The sequence below is a fragment of the Dermochelys coriacea genome, chromosome 9, assembly GCF_009764565.3.
Source record: "Dermochelys coriacea isolate rDerCor1 chromosome 9, rDerCor1.pri.v4, whole genome shotgun sequence".
NCBI lineage: Eukaryota > Metazoa > Chordata > Testudines > Dermochelyidae > Dermochelys > Dermochelys coriacea.
Window position 1 is genome coordinate 105,172,758 of NC_050076.1, and position 20,025 is coordinate 105,192,782.

At 44.8% G+C, this 20,025-nt stretch overlaps 1 protein-coding gene across 3 annotated transcripts in view; it reads left to right on the plus strand.

Moving 5' to 3' along the window:
* The window catches only part of GCNA (germ cell nuclear acidic peptidase), a 54,447-nt gene that overhangs the window by 21,757 nt on the left and 12,665 nt on the right, over positions 1-20,025 (plus strand). For all 3 annotated transcript variants that reach the window (XM_038417502.2, XM_038417501.2, XM_038417503.2), the window contains 2 exons: positions 2,629-2,794; positions 18,090-18,234. In XM_038417502.2, coding sequence (XP_038273430.1) covers positions 2,629-2,794; positions 18,090-18,234 — 311 coding nt within the window. The remainder of the gene's footprint in view (positions 1-2,628; positions 2,795-18,089; positions 18,235-20,025) is intronic.

Sequence of the window (20,025 nt, forward strand, 5' to 3'; positions counted from 1 at the left end):
CTTGGAGGTTTTTCTGAATTCACAGTCCAGATCGACTCCTCCTGTGTCTGACCAGGAGTTGGGAGGATTTGGGGGGAACCCGGGCCCGCCCTCTACTCCGGGTTCCAGCCCAGGGCCCTGTGGAATGCAGCTGTCTAGAGTGCCTCCTGGAACAGCTGTGTGACAGCTACAACTCCCTGGGCTACTTCCCCATGGCCTCCTCCCAGCACCTTCTTTATCCGCACCATAGGACCTTCCTCCTGGTGTCTGATAATGCTTGTACACCTCAGTCTTCCAACAGTCCACATTCTCACTCTCAGCTCCTAGTGCCTCTTGCTCCCAGCTCCTCACACGCACACCACAAACTGAAGTGAGCTCCTTTTTAAAACCCAAGTGCCCGATTAGCTTGCCTTAATTGATTCTAGCAGCTTCTTGATTGGCTGCAGGTATTCTAATCAGCCTGTCTTAATTGTCTCCAGAAGGTTCCTGATTGTTCTGGAACCTTCCCTGTTACCTTACCCAGAGAAAAGGGACCTACTTAGCCTGGGGCTAATATATCTGCCTTCTATTACTCTCCTATAGCCATCTGGCCCGACTCTGTAACATATTATTGTTACATTGGTGGAAGAACCCAAATGCAGTTTGTAAGAATGTTCCATTTTCTCCAGCTCTATCCAGAAACACATTAGTGACAGATGCTTTCAATAAGGGATAGGGAGCTCATTCGAACCATCGAACTTATTCGAATCATCACAAGGGCTAAGGACTGTGGGCGTGCGAAGATAGTCACCTGTACATCAACATATTAGAACTCAGAGCAGTCTGGCATGTGCCACGTGTCTTGCATTGAATGAAAGGAAGATGCTTTTGGTAATGGCAGGCATTACCACAGTGATGTTTACTTAAACAGACAGGGATTAGCCAGATTTCTCCTTTATGCCAGGAGGTGATTCACCTGTGAAACTTGAGCAAGTAACAGTCATAACTCTCTATCTGCTAGGGTTACAATATATATTGCTGGCTCTTCGGACAGTTTTCTGACAGTGATCAATAAGACTCCATCATTCAAAGAGTATTTTGTGAGTAGGGTCATCCAACTTGTTTGCCATGGAAAAGAACAGTGTCAAATCTTTGTTTGAGACGGGATGTTTGAACAGATGCATTCTTCATACTGTGGACTCCAGGGGTGATGTATGCATACCCTCTAATCCCTCTGATTCTAAGGTGATCAGAAAAAAATTCAGGACCTTTTCCTTTCCTTTCCTTATACAGAGCTCTTCTTCAGGTCTCTGAAATTTATAAAGCGGCATCTTGGGGATCAGCACATCCAGTTTCTAAACATTATTCTTTTTAAGAGGCATCTAGTTCTGATTCCCATTTTCGTAGAGCTGTGTTGCAATCCCTATTTAAGTAGATCTGAGCGACCACCACTTTTATATCAGTCACTGCTTGCAAGAATGGAATATATGTGGACAAGCACTCGGAAGGAAAAAGTTACTCTCTTACAGGTTTCAGAGTAGCAGCCGTGTTAGTCTGTATTCGCAAAAAGAAAAGGAGGACTTGTGGCACCTTAGAGACTAACAAATTTATTTGAGCATAAGCTTTCATGAGCTACAGCTAGAAATGCATCCAGTGAAGTGAGCTGTAGCTCAAATAAAATAAATTTGTTAGTCTCTAAGGTGCCACAAGTACTCTCCTTACAGTAATTGTTGTTCTTCAAGATGATGTCCATGTGTATTCCACAACCTGCCCTTTTTTTCATGCTTCTGCAAAGTCCTAAACCTTCTAAATCCTGTACTGGGCAAAGCAACTGACGCAACTGACCCCACTCTGCCCTTTATGCCTGTGAGTGGAGGAGACATGAAGACACTCAGGGCACAGGGACAGACCCAATGGCTACTGCTGGCCAAAAGAATCTGAAGTCGAGCACATGGGTATATGCGCACCAAGAGTGGAATACATAATACCAGCTAGTTATGTAAGCAACTATTTTTCATCTGATCTGTTACCACAAGCTCTAAAATGTCTTAAACATAATCACATTGTTATTCCATGGCTTCTCTAGAGTCAGAATTCAGATTGTATGAGTGCCTTACCTCTTCCGTATCATAACATGTTTGGCTTACTGTTAAGTGAAACTTTTAATCAGTATTTCCTGGGTTTATAACACTTGGTTTTGGGATAATTACATCTGTTGTCTATTATTTTTAAGTTTCTGATGCCTGCTTTTGTCCTAACTCCATTTTAATGCGGGGGGGGGGGGTGAGAGAGAGAGATTACAAACTGCTTTTTGCATCTGATTTGAACTGTTAATGTTCTGCAGATCAAAGAAGATTTTTTCCGACACTGAAGTAATTTTTCTAAAGAATATAAATATACCAAGTAATATTATTGGCAGTAGTAGAGGAGCTCTAGTTATTGAGACAGTTATATCATGTTTCTCAACCAATAAACTATTTTGGTGTTTTGAAGGCAATCTTGTGAATATACCCAGACACCTCTGAAGGTGGGCATATTGAGTAAGGAATGCACAGTTCACGGAGTAGTGGCTTGTGGTCCTGTTGCCAGTCTCTATATTCTGTTTTCATTGGTGGAACTTCATGATATTTGGTTAAATTGGTTGTTTAATCTTTTGGTTTGTACTTGCAGAACTGGGAAACTTCAAGCCTCCCTGTGACAGTGCACTATACTCTGTTAAGAAAGAGAGAATCGTGACACCAAAGTCAGAATCCTCTTCATCTAAAGAAATGCCTTTTCTGAAGGTTCCTAAGAGCAGATCAGTCTATTGTATACATTCATCAGATACAGAGGAAAGGTAGGTCTTTCTCTTCTCCATCTTTTACTGTCTCCTATGAGTATAACAAATGGATCAGGAAATGCTGGTGAGGTTAGAGGCAAAGCACTACTATCATGTAGATTAGCACTCTGGAAATTTGTCAGTCTACAAAAGTGCTTGCGCCGCAGTTAACAGTTAAAATTACAAAGCTTGTTCTTCTTTGAATGCTTGCTGATGTCGGTTCCATTCTAGGTACATGTGCGCCCACATGCACAGTTATCAGAGATTTTTGCCTTAGCGGTATCAGTAGGTTCCGCAGCGGGGCCCTCTGAAGTGCCACACTCATGTGTCGATATACTAAGTGCCAGCCAGCCTACACCCTCTCAGTTCCTTCTCATCGCCAATGACGGTTGGTTGGAGCACCTTTTTCCTGTTGCCTAGCAAGTGGTTAGCAGTTCTCTCCTTCCTTCTTTCCAAAATCTCATAAGTCGGAAGAGGAGCACAAATTGCACTCTCTGGACATCAGGAGAGCCCTGGTCTTTTACATCAAAAGGACCAAGCTATTCTATAAGCTGACGCAGTTGTTCGTCACGGTGGCGGACAGGATGAAAGGTCTTCCAGTGTCTGGCCAGAGGATTTCATCCTGGTTCACTTCCTACATCCGTTTCTACTATGATCTGGCGAAAGAGCCTCCACCAACAATTGTAACCACCCACTCAACTAGGGCGCAAGCCTTGGCGGTGGCATTCCTGGCCCAAGTGCCTATTCAGGATATCTGCAGGTCTGCTACCTCGTCATCCATCCATCCACATGTTTACGTCTCATTGTGCACTTACCCTGCAGGCCCAAGACAATGCTGGCTTCGCTAAGGCAGTGTTGCAAGCTGCATGACTGTGAACTCCGAGCCCACCTCCAGGGATACTGCTTGTGAGTGGATTCCATTCAGAATGGAATCGACATGAGTAAGCACTCGAAGAAGAAAAAACAGTTAGCTACTTTTCGTAACTTTTTTCTTCAAGATGTGTTGCTCATGTCCGTTCCATTACCCGCCCTCCTGCCCCTCTGTCGGAGCTGTCAGCAAGAAGGAACCGAGAGGGCATAGGGTTGGCAGCACCTAATATACCGACGCATGAGTGCGGGACTCAAGGGGGTGCCACAGCCAACCCTACGGATACCGCTAAGGCACCAGCAGCCGGGGGAGGAGCCCTGGGGGGGCCCATGGCACCAGTTGCTCAGGCAGTCCCCGGGGCCAACCACATCAGCTGCTGCTTGATCGATGCCCGGAGCCACCAGAACAGCAGCTGGTGTGGCTGGCCCCAGGTCCACCCCATCAGTGACTGATGTGGCTGGCTGCGGGGCCACTCCAGCAGCAGCCCGTGTGGCTGACCCCAGGACTACCCAAGAAGCTGGACCCAGAATCCATGACTTTCGCAACCTCCATGACAAACACGTAGCCCTAAAGACGGTCCCTTGAGTCTCTGGTTACTGTGTGCCTTTCAAGAACTCTGATAGAAAGGGTGTTGAATTACTTGAACCGTCCTCATTGTTGAACCCTGACCACTCCCTGATAGGATCTGGGGGTCAGATTCTGAAAGTCTTTTTCTGAAACCATCTTTTCCTCAGTGCTGTGGGAGCCTCCATTCCAAGGCAAACTTGTGGCATCATTGCTTCTTTGGGGTTTTCAGTTCATAGAAATGTTTAATACTTTCTATGAACATACTAAACTTTGTCTCAATCTTGTGGCATCGAGTTCCACAGATTACTTGTGCATTGTGTTTAAAAACAAACTTTTTTTTTATAGGTTTTAAATGTACTGAACTTCCCTCTGTTCTTGCAGTGAGAGAGGATAAACAAGTGCACCTTATTACCTTTTCTGTAGCATTCATTTAAATACCTCTCTCATGCTCCCTCTTATTGCCTGTTCTCTAAATAACCCTAATATTTTCAGTCTGACCTGAAATTGAAGTCTTTTCACACTTCTAGAAATTTTGTCACCTGTCTCTGAACTGCCTCTTTTTGCTGTATCCCTTTGGAGGTAGGATAACTGAAACTGAAGAAAGAGTTTTAGGTGCTGACATACCACTTGATTTATATAATGATATTGGAACTTACTTATAGATTTTAAAGCTTAAAGGGATCATTATGATCAGCTAGTCTGACCTCCTGCATAACACCAAAGAACCTCACACAGTAAACTCTCTACCAATTCTATAATTTCTGTTTGAGCTATATAGTTATCTTTTAGAAAGATATCCAGTCTTAAGTAAAAAAGCTCCAAGTAATGGAGAATCTTTAGGTAGGTATGTCCTTCCAGTGGTTAATCACACTGTTTAGAAATAAGGTGCTTTTTTTTTAAAAAAAAAGTTTGTCTAGTTTTAGCTTCTAACCCTTGTTCTGCCTTTGCCCTTTAGATTAAAGAGCTGTCTATTATTAGAGCTTTTTTAATCTTCTCTTGGATAAACTAAACTGATAGAGTTTATTTAGTCTCTCACTATAACGCAGGATCATACTTGTTCTTCAACTGCTTGATCCTCTGTGTAGTGCAGTACAGGTTTGTGCATGTACTCTGTGCCCAGGACTGGAAATTTTTTCCCTAGGAGTGTCTGTTTGATCTACTTGGGCACCCCTACTCTATTTGTGCTTCACACCGAGGGTTTTAAGGGGGAGCTGCTGGACTGCTGCCATCTTTACTTTCTTCTTACCACTCATTGTTTAGGACAGAGTGTCAGTGTTCATGCTAACTTCTTCAGCTTTTTCCTGTAAATAAATTGTAAATAACTTTTAATACTTAATTAGCTTTAATTATTTAGTGTAGTTAATTGGGATAGATATTTGGGGTTCGGTTCCCTAAAATTCGGAGGAGCGATTCCTGTTTTTATTTATTAAAAAAAAAAAAGGCATTTTGCTTCTTCCAGTGGCAGCAGGGAAAGGGTGCCAAGGATCCTCAGCTTCAGAAAGTGCCACAAGCTCTTCCTGGTCACAGTCTATTATGATGCCTGTCTGTACTGCCTGGGGAAACCCACATCCAGACCTGGTGCAGGAAGACAAAGCAGTCAAGGAAGTTTCAAGTCTGAAAACTCCTCATGGAGAGGCCCATGAGACCGTGGACCGCTGACAGGAGAGACACCCTCTCCCCACAACCCAATACATTGGCCTGAAAAAGGTAGGAGCAGCCCGTTGAGTTTAGTTCCATAAGAACATAATAATGGCCATACTGGGTCAGACCAAAGGTCCATCCAGCCCAGTATCCTGTCTACTGACAATGCCAGGTGCCCCAGAGGGAGCGAATCTAACAGGTATGATCAAGTGATCTCTCTCCTGCCATCCATTTCCACCCTCTGACAAACAGAGGCTAGGGACATCATTCCTTACCCATCCTGGCTAATAGCCCTTAATGGACTTAACCTCCATGAATTTATCCAGTTCTCTCTTAAACCCTGTTATAGTCCTAGCCTTTACAACCTCATCAGGCAAGGAATTCCACAGGTTGACTGTGCACTGAGTGAAGAAGAACTTCCTTCTATTTGTTTTAAACCGGCTGCCCATTAATTTCATTTGGTGGCCCTTAGTTCTTATATTATGGGAACAAGTAAATTATTTTTCCTTATTCATTTTCTCCACACCACTCATGATTTTATATACCTCTATCATATCCCCCCTTTAGTCTCCTCTTTTCCAAGCTGAAAAGTCCTAGCCTCTTTAATCTCTCCTCATAGGGGACCCGTTTCAAACCCCTAATCATTTTAGTTGCCCTTTTCTGAACCTTTCCAATGCCAGTATATCTTTTTTGAGATGAGGGAGCCACATCTGTATGCAGTATTTAAGATGTGGGCATACCAGGGATTTATATAAGGGCAATAAGATATTCCCCGATTTATTCTCTATCCCTTTTTTAATGATTCCTAACATCCCGTTTGCTTTTTTGACTGCCGCTGCACACTGCGTGGACGTCTTCAGAGAACTATCCATGATGACTCCAAGATCTTTCTCCTGATTAGTTGTAGCTAAATTAACCCCCATCATATTGTATGTATAGTTGGGGTTATTTTTTCCAAAGTGCATTACTTTACATTTATTTGTCATTTTGTTGCCCAATCACTTAGTTTTGTGAGATCTTTTTGAAGTTCTTCATAGTCTGCTTTGGTCTTAACCATCTTGAGCAGTTTAGTATCATCAGCAAACTTTGCCATCTCACTGTTTACCCCTTTCTCCAGATCATTTATGAATAAGTTGAATAGGATTGGTCCTAGGACTGACCCTTGGGGAACACCACTAGTTACCCCTCTCCATTCTGAAAATTTACCATTTATTCCTACCCTTTGTTCCCTGTCTTTTAACCAGTTCTCAATCCATGAAAGGATCTTCCCTCTTATCCCATGACCACTTAATTGACGTAAGAGCCTTTGGTGAGGGACCTTGTCAAAGGCTTTCTGGAAATCTAAGTACACTATGTCCACTGGATCCTCCTTGTCTACATGTTTGTTGCCCCCTCAAAGAACTCTAATTGATTAGTAAGATCTGATCTCCCTTTACAGAAACCATGTTGACTTTTGCGCAACCATTTATGTTCTTCTATGTGTCTGACAATTTTATTCTTTACTGTTGTTTCAACTAATTTGCCTGGTACTGACATAAGACTTACCGGTCTGTAATTGCTAGGATTACCTCTAGAACCATTCTTAAATATTGGCGTTACATTAGCTATCTTCCAGTGATTGGGTACAGTAGCTGATTTAAGGACAGATTACAAGCCATAGTTAATAGTTCCGAAATTTCACATTAGAGTTCTTTCAGAACTCTTGGGTGAATGCCATCTGGTCCCGGTTACTTGTTACTGTTAAGTTTCTCAATTCCAAAACCTCCTCTAGTGACACTTCAATCTGTGACAGTTCCTCAGATTTGTCACCTACAAAAGACGGCTCAGGTTTGGGAATCTCCCTAACATCCTCAGCATGAAGACTGAAGCAAAGAATTCATTTAGTTTCTCTGTGATGACTTTATCGCCTTTAAGTGCTCCTTTTGTATCTTGATCGTCCAGGGCCCCCACTGGTAGTTTAGCAGGCTTCCTTCTTTTGATGTACTCAAAAATATTTTATTACCTTTTGAGTTTTTGGCTAGCTGTTCTTCAAATTCCTTTTTGGCTTTTCTTATTGCATTTTTACATTTAATTTGGCAGTGTTTATGCTCCTTTCTATTTACCTCATTAGGATTTGACTTCCACTTCTTAAAAGATGCCTTTTTATCTTTCACTGCATCTTTTACATGGTTTTTAAGCTACGGTAGCTCTTTTTTAGTTCCTTTACTGTGTTTTTTAATTTGGGGTATACATTTAAATTTAGCCTCTATTATGGTGTCTTTGAAAATTCTCCATGCAGTTTGCAGGGATTTCACTTTAGTCACTGTACCTTTTAATTTCTGTTTAACTAACCCTTCTCATTTTTGTATAGTTCGCCTTTCTGAAATTTAAATGTCACAGTGTTAGGCTGTTGAAGTGTTCTTCCCACCACAGGAATGTTAAATGTTGTTGTTATATTATGGTCACTATTTTCAAGCGGTCCTGTTATAGTTACCTCTTGGACCAGATCCTGCGCTCCACTCAGGACTAGATCGAGAGTTGTCTCTCCCTTTGTGGGTTCCTGTACCAGCTGCTCCAAGAAGCAGTCATTTAAAGTATCGAGAAATTTTGTCTCTGCATTTCATCCTGAGGTGACGTACCCAGTCAATATGGGGATAGTTGAAATCCCCCACTATTATTGAGTTCTTTATTTTGATAGCCTCTCTAATCTCCCTTAACATTTCATCATCACTATCACTGTCCTGGTCAGGTGATCAATAATAGATCCCTACTGTTATGCTCTTCTTAGAGCATGGAATTACTATCCATAGAGATTCTGTGGAACATGTGGATTCATTTAAGATTTTTATTTCGTTTGATTCTACATTTTCTTTCACATATAGTGCCACTCCCCTCTCTCTCTTTCCCCTTCCCCCCCCATGACCTGTTCTGTCGTTCCGATATATTTTGTACCCCGGAATGATTGTGTCCAATTGATTGTCCTCATTCCACCAGGTTTCTGTGATGCCTATTATGTCAATATCCTCCTTTAACAGGAGGCACTCTAGTTCACCCATCTTATTATTTAGACTTCTAGCATTTGTGTACAAGCACTTTAAAAACTTGTCACTGTTTATTTGTTTGCCCTTTTCTGATGTGTCAGATTCTTTATGTGAATGTTTCTCGTCTGATCTGGTTCATATTTTATCCCCTTCCATCCTGTCCTCCTGACTAAAACCTAGAGACTCTCTATCAATAGACTCTGCTGTAGGAGAAGTCTCTGTCCAATCGACGTGCACCTCTGCAGCAATCGGCTTCCCCCCTCCCCCATCTCTTAGTTTAAAAACTGCTCTGCAACCTTTTTAATGTTAAGTGCCAGCAGCAGTCTAGATCCACTTCGATTTAGGTGGAGCCCATCCTTCCTGTATAGGCTCCTTCTATCCCAAAAGTTTCTGCAGTTCCTAATAAATCTAAACCCCTCCTCTCTACACCATCGTCTCATCCATGCATTGAGACTTTGAAGCTCTGCCTGCCTACCTGACCCTGCACGTGGAACTGGAAGCATTTCTGAGAGTGCCACCATAGAGGTCCTGGATTTCAGTCTCTTTCCTAGCAGCCTAAATTTGGCCTCCAGGACATCTCTCCTACCCTTCCCTACGTCATTGGTATCTACATGTACCATGGTCACCGGCTCCTCACCAGCACTACACATAAGTCTATCTAGATTCCTCGAGAGATCTGCAACCTTCGCACCAGGCAGACAAGTCACCATACAGTTCTTCCGGTCATCACAAACCCAGCTATCTATATTTCTAATGATCGAATCTCCCATTACTAACACCTGCCCTTTCCTAATGACTGGAGTTCCCTCCCCCGGAGAGGTAACCTCAGTGTGAGAGGATACCCCAACATCATCTGGAAGGAGGATCCCAACTATGGAAAGGTTTCCCTCTTCTCCCATTGAGTGCTCTCCTTCTCTGGGCCTTTCATCCTCCTTAACAGCGCATGGTCTGTCTGACCGGAGCTGGGACAAATCTACAGTGTCCTGGAAAGCCTCATCAACATACCTCTCTGCCTTCCTTAGCTCTTCCAGTTACGCCACCCTGGCCTCCAAAGTCTGTACATGGTCTCCAGCCAGTTCCAGGCCTCCACACCCTCTCCCAGCTGGCTCCAAGAGACTTGAGCAGAGCCAAGGTAAATGGGGAGGGAAAAGAGAAGCAAGCACTCCAATAAGGGAAAGAGGGAGCTCCATAGCCAAGCCCTCAAAGAGGCAAATGTCCCCATCTCATACCAAGCCAGGAGAGACCTCGTGCTTTGGAGTGGGACTGTCTGTCTGATATCAGGACAGACCAGCCTGGTACTTAATTGAAGGTCAAGACTGTACCAACTCCTGGTACTGGGAGTAGTATTTTTGACACCATAAACAGCCGCTGTGTTGGCACTGCCAGATCCAGCACCCTTTGTGTTTTCAAGCTGGAGTTAAGCTACCGCAGTACCAGTCACCAGTACCATCAATGAGTAGAGGCAGCTGATCACCACCTCCTCAGACACTGAGACCTCTCCCGTTTTGGATCTGAGGTCAGAGTCAAAAGATGGAGTTGGGTATGCCCCATATTCTGACTATTCCCTGAGGGGCACCTCTGGGGGCAAAACCCATACAGTATGTCAGGAGTCTCCAACGTATCTCAGTACTCCCAAAAGAACAGACTACTGTCCCTTTACATATTGGTACCTATCACCCTGGGTCCAGGCACCAAGAAGGTCTGAAGTCCCACAATGACAATATGGGGCCCAGAAGACCTGTGATACTAGTACCCTCCCCAAAAGCCACAATAACAGAAATAGGCAAACACCACGCTGGTGATCCTGTCAACATCCTCTCCAGATGAGGGGGTGATTCTAGCTTTCCTGCCATACCCTAAGGCTTTCCAGGACTTGCTCAGAAGGGTACAATTTCCTTTGGAAGAGGTCCATGAAGTCCACAGACTGCTAGACATCCTGCGCAGTTCTGGACTGAGTAGATTGGCACTTCCAATCAACTATGCCATCCTTGAACCTGCCAAGACACTTAGCAGATGCTTGCCACATTTTCACCAGTATCCAAGTGGGCTACAAAAAGGTATTGCATACCTCTGAAAGGGTCAGAATACCTATTCTTATAGCTGCCTCCCAACTTCCTGGTAGTGTCACAGGCCACCAAGCATAGTAAGCACCGACAAGCCCAGTCTACTCCCCAGGACCAAGAAGCAAAGATGCTGGACCTCTTTGGGAGGAAGGCATCCTTGTTGGCCTCCCTCCAGTTTTGAGTTTAAAACTGTCAAGCACTGATGGCCAAATATATTATCATCTATGACAAGCTGACAGGCTTTGTTGATAAGGTTCCTCAGGACAGTAAGGAGCAGTTTTGGGCCCTGATTGACCAGGGAAAGCTGGTGACTATCTTCTTCCTTCCCTACCCCTCACCACCTCTCCCCATCCTCAGTCGGGATGTAAAGTCGCTCCTTCAACTAGGAGGAATGGAACTAGCAGCAAGGGAGAAACAGTTCTATTCAAGGTACTCCCTCATCCCCAAAAAGATGGGGTGGGGATTGAACAATTTTGTCTGCTGACTGAAGTTCAGAATAGTCACTCTGTATCTATCCTCTCATTAGATTTAGGATATTGATTCATGACCCTCAATCTCAAAGATCCCTGTTTTCACATGGACATTCACCTGGCACACAGAAAATTCCTGGGTTTTATGGCCAAACACTACCAGTACCAGGCACTCTTTCAGGCTCTTGATGGTGCAGAGAGTTTTCACCAAGGTATTGTCAGTGGTGGCAGCTCACTTTTGTCCACAGGGGGCAGCAGCGCATCCCTACTTTAGAAGATTGTCTCTGAAAAGAACGTGTGAAGCAACCACCATGCTTCTAGAACTATTCAAAAGACTGGGTTGGGGAAAACTTGGGGAAGTGCACTCCTTATTCTGAGTCAAGAATTGTTACCTTGGGGGAGGCGGCTGGCATGACAATTGCAATAACATGGAGTATTGGACCTGACAGATTCAACCAGGTGCAATGTGAATGACCTATGCCTTGTTTTATTGGATTTTCCTCAATACCCTCTGTAACAGGGGGATTGGGTGGGGAAATGTGTACTTTAGGGCCCCCAGCCGTCACCTGCGGAAAGTGTTGCCCAGGAGGTAACCCTCTCTGTAGCAGAACTCTTTGCACTTTTTGTTCATATTCGACACACATAGCTCTGTGGTTTGGAGACCCTCACACCCAAAACACCACCTGTAGATTTTGGTTGTGCAGCTGCCACATATGTTATGTGGAGAGCTGTCTGGTCAAGGAGTATGCCATAGTGTTTTGCACTCCTGGCAGATGCACAGTGGTCAGGACACTTTGCATAGGTATGGCGCAAGTTCCGGAGGGCGACAGCCTCCGCACATAACTCCAAGGAGCACAATCCTCCCTGCTTGTAAATGTAATACAGCACCATCATATTGCCTGATAACACCTAGAGTGACTGGCTGGAAAAGCGAGAGGAATTTGACACAGGCCAAACTGACTGCTCTCAACTCCAACACACTGAAGTGGAGCACAGACTCCTGAGGAGACCATGTCCATTATGTTACCTGCCCCTCCACACAAGGGGCCTCCCAACTTGTGAGGGAAGTGTCTGTGGTCAGTCTTTGTTGAGAGCATGGAACTGAACAGGACCTACGCACACACTTTTCCTCTGTCCTCCCACCAGTCAAGGGAGGCTCAGATCCTTTTATTATCACTACAAAAGTTTTTTTTTTTTCTCCAGCTGATGATAGCTCGTCTTAATTAGCCTCTTACTCCACCTTTTCATGTTCTCTGTATATATGTATTTATATATATCTTCTTACTATATGTTCCATTCTATGCATCCGATGAAGTGGGCTGTAGCCCACAAAAGCTTATGCTCAAATAAATTTGTTGGTCTCTAAGGTGCAATAAGTACTCCTGTTCTTTTTGCAGATACAGACTAACTAGGCTGCTACTCTGAAATCAGATCTTTTAGTGAACCATGACTAGTGCTGTGAATTTCTCACACTTTTGATTAAAAAAAAAAAAAGAGCAGTCATGCTAAATTTATTAAGTTTACCATTATAGCTCTGTGACTTTTTTTTTGCTTTTTTTTTTTTATTCAAATGAGGAAGTACCACACATTTGCAGCAACACACTTTGCCCTGGCACGGCTATCCTAATACCAGCCTGGGTGTGGAGGAAACACTTGTGCCGGGAAGAAGCTAGACACTCACCTGCAGGCACCGGCAACTTTGTGTTCCCCTGGATGAGAGGGAGCCTGTCCCACACTCACTTAAAGTATGGGCAGCTCCTGCATCCCACAGGGATGAACTGTGCTCCCCATTCTAGGCATTATGACCTGGTGCACCGGGTTACAGTGATGCTCAAGTTTCCCCCTCTTCACCCCCATAATAGAGGCCCAAATCTGAGTAGCACTACAACCCTGCATGCCTGGTTGCAATGCCCAGGGTGAGGAGCCAGGCCTAGGCCTGTGAGATAGGAGCCACAGGAACTGTCACTATGGGGTGAGTAATGGATGCAAAAAAAAAAGTCCCTCAGGTCATGAGCCAATCCTGATCAGAGCCTTTCCGCAAGAAGAGCAAGGGCTACAAGCGCCATCAAGGCCAACAGCTGACCTCCTCAGCTCACTTGAGCTCTTACCTGCAACCAGCCAGGTAATAAGCAGGCATTTTGAGGTTGCACTCAAGGGCGACCTTCCAGCCTGTGTCCTGGATCCAGCACCCCTGTTATTTTCCAACCATTTATCTCCCTACCTGAGTCTCTATAACATTGGACCAGTGGGTCTTCAGCATAGTAGTAGGGGGGTATACCCTCCAGTTTATTTCTATCCCTCCCTCCCACTTCAGGGACCCTTCTCACAAGCATCTGCTCACCCAGGAGGTGCAAGGCCTCCTGTGAGTGGGAGTTGTAGAGGAAGTTCCTCTGCACTTGAAAGGGTTTTATTCCCGCTATTTTTTTTTATCCCAAAGACCAAGCGAGGGGGCCTATGTCCCATTCTCGACCTGCGAAACCTCAACAGGTATCTCAAGAAGTTGAAGTTCCTCATGGTCTCCCTGGCCTCCACCATTCCTTCCCTGAATCTGGGAGACTGTTATGCCACCCTCAGTCTGAAAGATGCTTACTTTCACATATTGATATTTCACGGACACAGAAGGTTCCTACGATTCATGGTTGGGACTGCCCACTATCAATTCGCACTGCTCCCTTTTGGCCTGGCAATGGCGCCAAGGGTGGTTACAAAGTGCATGTCAATAGTGGTGGCCTACTTCAGACATCAGGATATCTAGTTCTACCCGTACCTCGACGACTGGCTCATCAAGGGCCACTCCAGAGTCCATGTCCAGCACAGAGTCACAACATGGCGAGCCACCTGTCAAGCTCTGCACCTGTTGATAAACTAACAAAAATCAACATTGGTTCCAGTTCAAAGGATAGAGTTTATCGGAGTGGTCCTCGACGCTACCTGAGCCAGAGCGTTCTTGCCAGAGTCCAGGTTCAGGGCAATGTCAGATCTGATCACCAGCATCACTGCCCAACCATTCACCACTGTCCAGGTCTGTGTCAGACTATTGGGGCACATGGCCACAAGCATGTATGTTGTTTGGCATGCAAGGCTCAGACTACGTCCTCTCCAGATGTGGCTGGCATCGGTCTACTTCCCGGCCAGGCATCACCTGGACAAACTCCTCATGATCCCGCCGTGAGTACTTACCTCCTTGTAGTGGTGGTCTGATCCAGTTCTAGTGTTGGAGGGTGTGCTAGTTTGCAAGCCCACAACTCACAGTTTCCCTGATATTGGATGCATCTAATCTCAGTTGGGGAGTACATCTCAGTACACTGCAGACTTGGGCTGCAGTCGTGAGAGAGGCTTGTGCTACATATAAACATCAGGGAACTCAGAGCCATCTGCCTGGCTTGCGGAGTGTTTCTTCCCCAAGTGTCTAGTCGGGTGATGCAGATGTTGACAGACAACATGGCCTCCATGTTCTGTGTCAACAGGCAATGGGGAGCTCATTCATTGTCTCTGTGCCAGGAAGCCCTTCATCTGTGGGACTTCTGCATCCAACCTGCGATCCACCTGGAAGTCTCGCACCTCCCCGGCATCTGGAACACACTAGCAGATCACCTCAGCAGGTCCTTCTCTCACCACAAATGTTCCCTTCACTCGGAGGTTGTCAGGATGCTCTTCCAGAAGTGGGGAGCTCCCCAAGTGGACTTGTTCGCCACCAGACAGAACAGAAAGAGTCATCAGTTCTGCTCTCTGCAAGGTCTTGGCAGAGGCTCACTTTCCGATGCCTTTCTCCTGTCTTGGTCAGGAGACCTGATGTATGCCTTCCTGCCAGTTCTGCTCATCGGCAAGGTCCTCTTAAAAATCAAGATGGACAAGGCACAGATCATTATTATCATCGCAGCTTGGCCTCGCCAGCATTGGTTCAGCACGCTCATGGACTTAGCCTTAGCAGCCTCGTGGCACTTCCTAGCTGCCCAGACCTACTCTCACAGGATTATGGTCGGTTGCTGCACCTGAACCTCGTCTCTCTCCACCTCACAGCTTGGATGGTGCGTGGCTGAATCCAGAGGAACAAACCTGCTCTAGTCAGGTACAGCACATGCTCTTGGAGAGCAAAAAGCCCTCCACCAGAGCAACTTTTATCTGACAAAGTCGAAGCGATTCTCCTGCTGAGTGTCAGAACGGAATATCTCCCTGATCCAGTCATCTCTGCAGTCCATTCTGGATTACCTGCTTCACTTAAAGCACCAGGGCCTTGTCTTCTCTTCGATCAAGGTTCACCTGGCAGCCATATCAGCCTTCCATCCCTGCATCCAGGGTTGATCAGTATTCTCACGTGATGACTATCAGATTCCTGAAATGCCTTGAAAGACTCTTTCGGCCGGTCTGGGACCCGGTCCCCCAGTGGAACCTCCACCTTGTCCTCACCCAGGCTCATAGGCCTGCCCTTTGAGCCTCTAGCTTCTTGTTCCCTTTCCCACTTATCATGGAAGGTCGCATTCCTTGTAGCTAGAATGCAGAAGGCCCTGGTTCAAGTCCCTGCTCCAAGGACTATTTATTTATAAAAAGCAAAACAATTTCAACAGGACAGATTGAGACCCAGCCCACACAACCCCATATCCCAGTGGCTAGGACACTCTCCTTCGCTGGGAAGGACCCAAATTCAAATCAGTTACTTAACTTATAGTATTTTTTCTTCTGAGGTATTATTGTCCGTGTGGATTCCACAACCAGCCCTTCATCCCCACTTTTTCAGAGTCCTCGTTATCTGGGATTCTGAATTAGCAAGGGAACTGAGGGATGGTTGCAGCTGCGCTGTTCTTTATGCCCTTAGATGTGGGGTATAAGGACATACATGCTGCAGGCATGGCTGACTGCTGTTCAAAAGATTCTAATCTCACATGCCTGGGGAACGTGCACACCTAGAATGGTATCCACAAAGACTTCTCAAAGAACCATAAAAAGAAAAGGAGTACTTGTGGCACCTTAGAGACTAACAAATTTATTAGAGCATAAGCTTTCGTGAGCTACAGCTCACTTCATCGGATGCATTTGATGGAAAAAACAGAGGAGAGATTTATATACACACACAGAGAACATGAAACAATGGGTTTATCATACACACTGTAAGGAGAGTGATCACTTAAGATAAGCCATCACCAGCAGCAGTGGGGGGAAAAGGGGAAAACCTTTCATGGTGACAAGCAAGGTAGGCTAATTCCAGCAGTTAACAAGAATATCAGAGGAACAGTGGGGGTTGGGGTGGGAGGGAGAAATACCATGGGGAAATAGTTTTACTTTGTGTAATGACTCATCCATTCCCAGTCTCTATTCAAGCCTAAGTTAATTGTATCCAGTTTGCAAATTAATTCCAATTCAGCAGTCTCTCGTTGGAGTCTGTTTTTGAAGCTTTTTTGTTGAAGTATAGCCACTCTTAGGTCTGTGATCGAGTGACCAGAGAGATTGAAGTGTTCTCCAACTGGTTTTTGAATGTTATAATTCTTGATGTCTGATTTGTGTCCATTCATTCTTTTACGTAGAGGCTGTCCAGTTTGGCCAATGTACATGGCAGAGAGGCATTGCTGGCACATGATGGCATATATCACATTGGTAGATGCGCAGGTGAACGAGCCTCTGATAGTGTGGCTGATGTGATTAGGCCCTATGATGGTATCCCCTGAATAGATATGTGGACAGAGTTGGCAACGGGCTTTGTTGCAAGGATAGGTTCCTGGGTTAGTGGTTCTGTTGTGTGGTGTGTGCTTGCTGGTGAGTATTTGCTTCAGATTGGGGGGCTGTCGGTAAGCAAGGACTGGCCTGTCTCCCAAGATCTGTGAAAGTGATGGGTCGTCCTTCAGGATAGGTTGTAGATCCTTGATGATGCGTTGGAGAGGTTTTAGTTGGGGGCTGAAGGTGAAGGCTAGTGGCGTTCTGTTGTTTTCTTTGTTGGGCCTGTCCTGTAGTAGGTGACTTCTGGGTACTCTTCTGGCTCTGTCAATCTGTTTCTTCACTTCAGCAGGTGGGTATTGTAGTTGTAGGAATGCATAATAGAGATCTTGTAGGTGTTTGTCTCTGTCTGAGGGGTTGGAGCAAATGCGGTTATATCGTAGCGCTTGGCTGTAGACAATGGATCGAGTGGTATGATCTGGATGAAAGCTAGAGGCATGTAGGTAGGAATAGCGGTCAGTAGGTTTCCGATATAGGGTGGTGTTTATGTGACCATCGCTTATTAGCACCGTAGTGTCCAGGAAGTGGATCTCTTGTGTGGACTGGTCCAGGCTGAGGTTGATGGTGGGATGGAAATTGTTGAAATCATGGTGGAATTCCTCAAGAGCTTCTTTTCCATGGGTCCAGATGATGAAGATGTCATCAATGTAGCGCAAGTAGAGTAGGGGCATTAGGGGACGAGAGCTGAGGAAGCGTTGTTCTAAGTCAGCCATAAAAATGTTGGCATACTGTGGGGCCATGCGGGTACCCATCGCAGTGCCGCTGATTTGAAGGTATACATTGTCACCAAATGTAAAATAGTTATGGGTCAGGACAAAGTCACAAAGTTCAGCCACCAGGTTAGCCGTGACAGTATCGGGGATACTGTTCATGACGGCTTGTAGTCCATCTTTGTTACTGTAAGGTAAGTAAGCATTCTTTTTCATAAGACTGCTGTGACAACAAATGTGCTTTTTTTTGCTGCTGCTTTTCATGCAGGTGGAATCTGTGTGGGGTGCCAGGCTGTTTCTTACAAGAGCTGTCAAACCCAACATCCCAATATGTGAAAAATTTCAGGAAAAAGAAGGATGAGTTGATACAGAAGCTCTACACTCTTTATAACAACACCATCTTTGAGCAAAAGGTAGCTTTTGTAAACACATTTCTGGACAATAAAATCACTGTTATCCTGCTAACTAGCTTTCTCTCTGAAACCATTGCCCTTTCCTTCTAGCTCACTAACTGGGATGAAGCTCAGCCTTGTAACAAGGTGCTTCTATTTGAATCAGGTTGAAAATGTGAGGGTTTTAAAAAGGGATTTATCAGAGGTTTACTCTGGGAGTTATCAGACTTTCTCAGTGTGAGTTACCTCTTAATAGTCTTGTGGAGAAAGACCTCGTGATCCATTCATTACTGCAAGGACACAAACTCCCTTCCCATTCATAATCATGTAACGTCCCTAAGTAACTATATCTGTTGCTTATATGGAAAAATTGATTTTAGATGCCTTGGATGAATCTGGTCCCTTATGAAGGCTTCTGATTCTTATATGTCTAGGTAGTTGTATAGCCCCAATTCAATTGAATTGTCTCGTTAGACCGATCTCACACTTGGTAAGGCAACTCACATCTTTTCATGTATTTATACCTGCTCCCGTATTTTCCACTCCATGCATCTGATGAAGTGGGTTCTAGCCCATGAAAACTTATGCCCAGATAAATGTGTTAGTCTCTAAGGTGCTAAAAAGATTCCTTGTTGTTCTTATGTAGCAGTGGACCCTAATTGAGGCATCTTAAGCTAGCTCCTATTCCTATATAAACTGGAACCAAAGAGCCCAGCACCACTTGATCAGCCAGCTCTCTGCAGACCAGAAGCAAGTGCCTGCCAGGATCACAATTTGGGAATTGCTGCTGTAGACTCCCTAACTGCACAGGGTACCCAGATTGGCACTTGGGTCAGCCTACCCCAGCATTTCAACAGCACAGCCAGACCCGCCTTACTGAGTCCTCACTGTTTCTGCACTCACTCGTGTGTATGGTTCTCTGTACTGAGATGCTCTAGGAGACTTTCCCAGTCAATTACCAGAACTTGTCTGTCTTTCATGGAGAACTGTGGGAAGGATATTGGAGGACTATCAGAACTTGAGTGATTTTTTTGCCTGCTTCCTAGCAGCAGAATGGGCAGGGTCCAAGGCAAGTGAAAGGAAAGCCTACTTGTATAAACTATCCTGCATTTAAAGCACCTTCAAATTCAGATCAAAAGTTTCTCTTGTGTGGATGGTAGAGGAGTGTGGACTAAAAATCAGGTAAGAATTCAGGTTAACTGCAGTGAAGACGTGCACTAAGCATACCAGCAGTACTAGAATCCTGAAAGAGATGGTTCCTTTCTGGTGCTATTTTGGAGCAACAAGGGATCAGAGATTAGTTGATAAGATTAGAAGAAGTTACACTTCCTGGCAAGAGAAAATTGATGAGATTTTAAAAAGAGGTCTGGATAAACTGGGGACAGGGAGGTCAAATGATCTTATAAAGGTCTCCACTTGAATTTGGTAGCTAAGTATTTGAAAGACAGCTATTAAGCATCAGTGAAGGACATTTAATACCTCCTTAGACAATCTGCTGGGGAAGACTACAACCCTAGAACAGAGATTTTGATAAACAGGTTGTGTGAGAGAGGGGATGCAGACATTTCTCTCTGAATACCTGAGAAAGAGATTGTCAAGCTAACCAGGGCAGGGAGGTCATATAAGGACTTGATTTCTAGAGATGTGAGATTTTCCTTCTTTTCTCTGTACTCTGTTACTTCAGTAGTACAATGCAAACAGTTCTTTTTTGGTTTACTACCATTTTCTCTGCTTTTAATAAAACTTTTTAAAGAATATTACTATTCTGTGGCTGTTTTATACTCTAAAGATAGTGAAGTTCTTCAGCCTCTA